General features: G+C 38.6%; 1 protein-coding gene across 1 annotated transcript; it reads right to left on the reverse strand.

Moving 5' to 3' along the window:
- Positions 1-1523: 1523 nt before the first annotated feature.
- On the reverse strand, positions 1524-2717 carry LOC109193673 (uncharacterized mitochondrial protein AtMg00810-like). The gene has a single exon (XM_019344527.1). The coding sequence runs from the start codon at positions 2715-2717 to the stop codon at positions 1524-1526; it is 1194 nt and encodes a 397-aa protein (XP_019200072.1).
- Positions 2718-3268: the final 551 nt, after the last annotated feature.

A 3268-nucleotide genomic window follows, 5' to 3' on the forward strand; every position in this document is an offset into this window, starting at 1 on the left:
ATCGCTTGTCTAATCCAGATTCAAAGAGAAATTTCCATCCTTGACTTTGAAAACGGAGCCGCCTTAAATTTTCAGGTCAGTTAATTGTCCCTCTCAAAAGAGGTGTCTACAATTTAGCGATATTAGTCATACGATGGAGGTATACAAAAAAAAAAAAAAAAAAAAAAAAAAAAAAAAAAAAAAAAAAAAAAAACGGATCCAACGGTAATTTGGTGATTTTTTTTAAAAAAAATATTTTTTATAAGAATTTTGATTCTTATTTTTTATTTTTTATTTTTGTAAAACTAATTTGAACTTTTAATAAAAAGACAGAACCAAAGCTCTTTAACAAAAACTTTGGTGACTTTAATTCAAGTGAAAGTATTTGTCTTGAAAAAAAAAAGATTTTTATTGAGATTTTGTACATGAAGTAATATGAGTTAATTTCATTTTTTTGTCCTAAATTTGTAGATGGTAGTCCAATTTAAGTCATTTTCTTTATCAGACTATTTACTTTTAGTCCTAGTATTATTGTGACATGACCATTTTTTGTCCTTTATTAACTAAACAGTTTAAATATTTTTAAATACAAAGGCATTTTGATCTTTGATTATGATTCAAAAAAATAAACATAAAAATATAGCGGTTCAACCTACTTTGCATAAAAAAGATTGAAATATTATTGTATTTAACGATATTTCAACAATTTTGTTGATGAAGGACTTAAAATGGTCATGTTACAATAATATTAGGACCAAATTAAAAATGTTTTAATAAAAAAATTAAAATTAAATTATCATATATAAATTTAAGATTAAAAATGGAATTGACCCAAGTAATATTGATTAGAGAAAACACTAGTTAGGAGTTCAATCATAAATTGAATTAATGAAAATGGTAGTATCAAAAACAAAATACGACAAAAATGTCAGTAAAACGTATGCCATTTTAATGCTTTTGGTCAATAAAATTAATATACACATTTAAATCAATACACGATACGTAATGAATTATCCGATCTGAACTTTTTTTTTTTTTTTTTTTTTTTTCCCTTTATGTCTTCAACGAATATAATGAACGAGGAGGAGGCGGCGAAGATTATCGCCGCCTTTGATATGTTCGCATCCATTTCCATGAGTGGGATAAGCGTATGCTCCACCGCCTTCAGTTTTAGAGCATATCCAATTAACCATATCCAACCTTACCATATTCTTACATCAAATATTTTCATTTTCAACTCATTATATCAAATTCTGCACTAAATTTTATTTCTTCACTAAAATAATTTGTTTTCTCATAAATTATAAATTTAAATATTTTAATATAAAATATAATTATAATACAAATATTATTTTATTCCATAACAATATAGTATAAATGATGAAATAATATTCAGAGTTCTATATAATCTGAGAAAACTTGTACAGGCTTATATAGTAAAGCTCAGCACCACAATACGTGGAGCAGCTAGAAATAATGCCGGAGACTCTAACTATAGTATAACAAACTAATGTAGTCTAACTGCTCTAATACTCCCCCTCAAGTTAGCGGGGGCAAGGAACGATGCCAAGCTTGTGACGAAGATCATTAAATCGAACAGCCGGACAGCGGCTTGGTGAAGATATATGCCAACTGGTCGTGGGTGGAGACAAAGTTAACCTTGAGGGCACCACTTGCGACTTTGTCTCGGACAAAGTGATAGTCCACTTCAACATGCTTCGTCTTGGCGTGGAACATAAGTACGTCGCACCTAGGTTGTCACACCATAACAACGGGATAGTCGAGGGTAGCAACCAAAGCTCACGGAGAAGTGATTGTATCCACGTGACTTCTGCCGCGACATCGGCTAGGGCTTTGTACTCGGCTTCTGTGGAGGAGCGAGCTACTGTGCGCTGCTTCCTCGAGACCCAGGACAGAAGATTGGGGCCTAGAAAGACCACATAACCACCTGTTGACCTCGTGTCAATGGAGCAACCAACCCAGTTCGAGTTGGACAATGTGTGAATTACTGGAGTAGCTGTGGGAGCAAGGTGGAGCCCGAGATCAAGTGAGCCTTTGACGTACCTTAGCACCCGCTTGAGTGCCGCCCAGTGACTCTGCGTCGGGGTGTGCATGAATTGACATAGCTTGTTTACAGAATATGCTAAGTCCGGTCGTGTGATCAATAAGTACATTAACGATCCAACAAGTTGGCGATACGGAGTTAGATCGTCTAGCGTATCCGATTCACCTGGGGTAAGTTGAGTGTTCAAAGCAATATGTGTTGCTAGCGGCTTGCATGACTCCATAGCCGCTTTACGAAGAAGCTCAGTCATGTATCTTTTCTGCGAAAGAACTATGGAGTCGGCCATCTCAGTGGCCTCAATGCCCAGAAAAAACCTCAGTTTTCTGAGATCACAGATATGGAACACAGTGGAAAGTTTTTTGAGCATGGCTGAGTCATTACCCATGAGCAGAATATCATCTACATACACGAGTATATAGACCCGCGCTGTTCCTGAATCATAAATGAATAAAGAGACGTTTGTTTTGGACGGACAGAACCCAATCTGGACCAAGAAGTCATGGAGTCTAGTGAACCAAGCCCGTGGGGCCTGTTTCAGGCCGTACAACAACCGTTGTAACTTACACACATAATCCAGGCAATTCGGGTTAGCGTAGCCCGGAGGCTGACGCATGTAGATTTCCTCACTGACACGCCCATTCAAGAAGGCGTTATGAACGTCGAGTTGACGCATGGTCCACCTGTTGGAAACCGCATAGGCTAACAGGAGCCTAATTGTTGTCGGTTTAACTACCGAACTGTATGTGTCAACATAGTCTTCACCTGGGATCTGATTGAACCCCTTGGCGACCAAGCGGGCTTTATAACGCTCAATGGCGCCATCAGACTTTCTTTTGATACGAAACACCCACTTGGAGCATCGGTGGTGGTCCGCTCAATGGCGTTGAATTCCATGTTCATAGCATTACACCATTGCGGTAGTCGAATTGCTTGTGAATGGCACGTGGGTTCGTCATCGTCAATAGACGTGACCAAGGCTGTTGGCCACTTATGCTGAGCATCGGTGGTGGTCCGCAGCCACATAACATGTGTGTGAACTGTGGGTCGCTGGCGTCGTCGTCTAGTTGTGGTTGTGGTGGACGTTGATGGTTGGTAAGAAGAGGACGTCGCACCTGCCATAGAAGATGAAGTAAGAAACACTCCAACATTTCGTTTCCCACTGGGAGATGGGCTCAAAGTGTTGGGCACTGCCGGAGGAACTTGTGTCTGAACTTGAGCACATGC

Source organism: Ipomoea nil, unplaced genomic scaffold (assembly GCF_001879475.1).
Source record: "Ipomoea nil cultivar Tokyo-kokei standard unplaced genomic scaffold, Asagao_1.1 scaffold1900, whole genome shotgun sequence".
Classification (NCBI taxonomy): Eukaryota; Viridiplantae; Streptophyta; class Magnoliopsida; order Solanales; family Convolvulaceae; genus Ipomoea; species Ipomoea nil.

What these genes read in the sequence shown, in the direction of transcription:
- LOC109193673 (XM_019344527.1), bottom strand. Translation starts at nt 2,717, where the DNA reads ATGCGTCAACTCGACGTTCATAACGCCTTCTTGAATGGGCGTGTCAGT.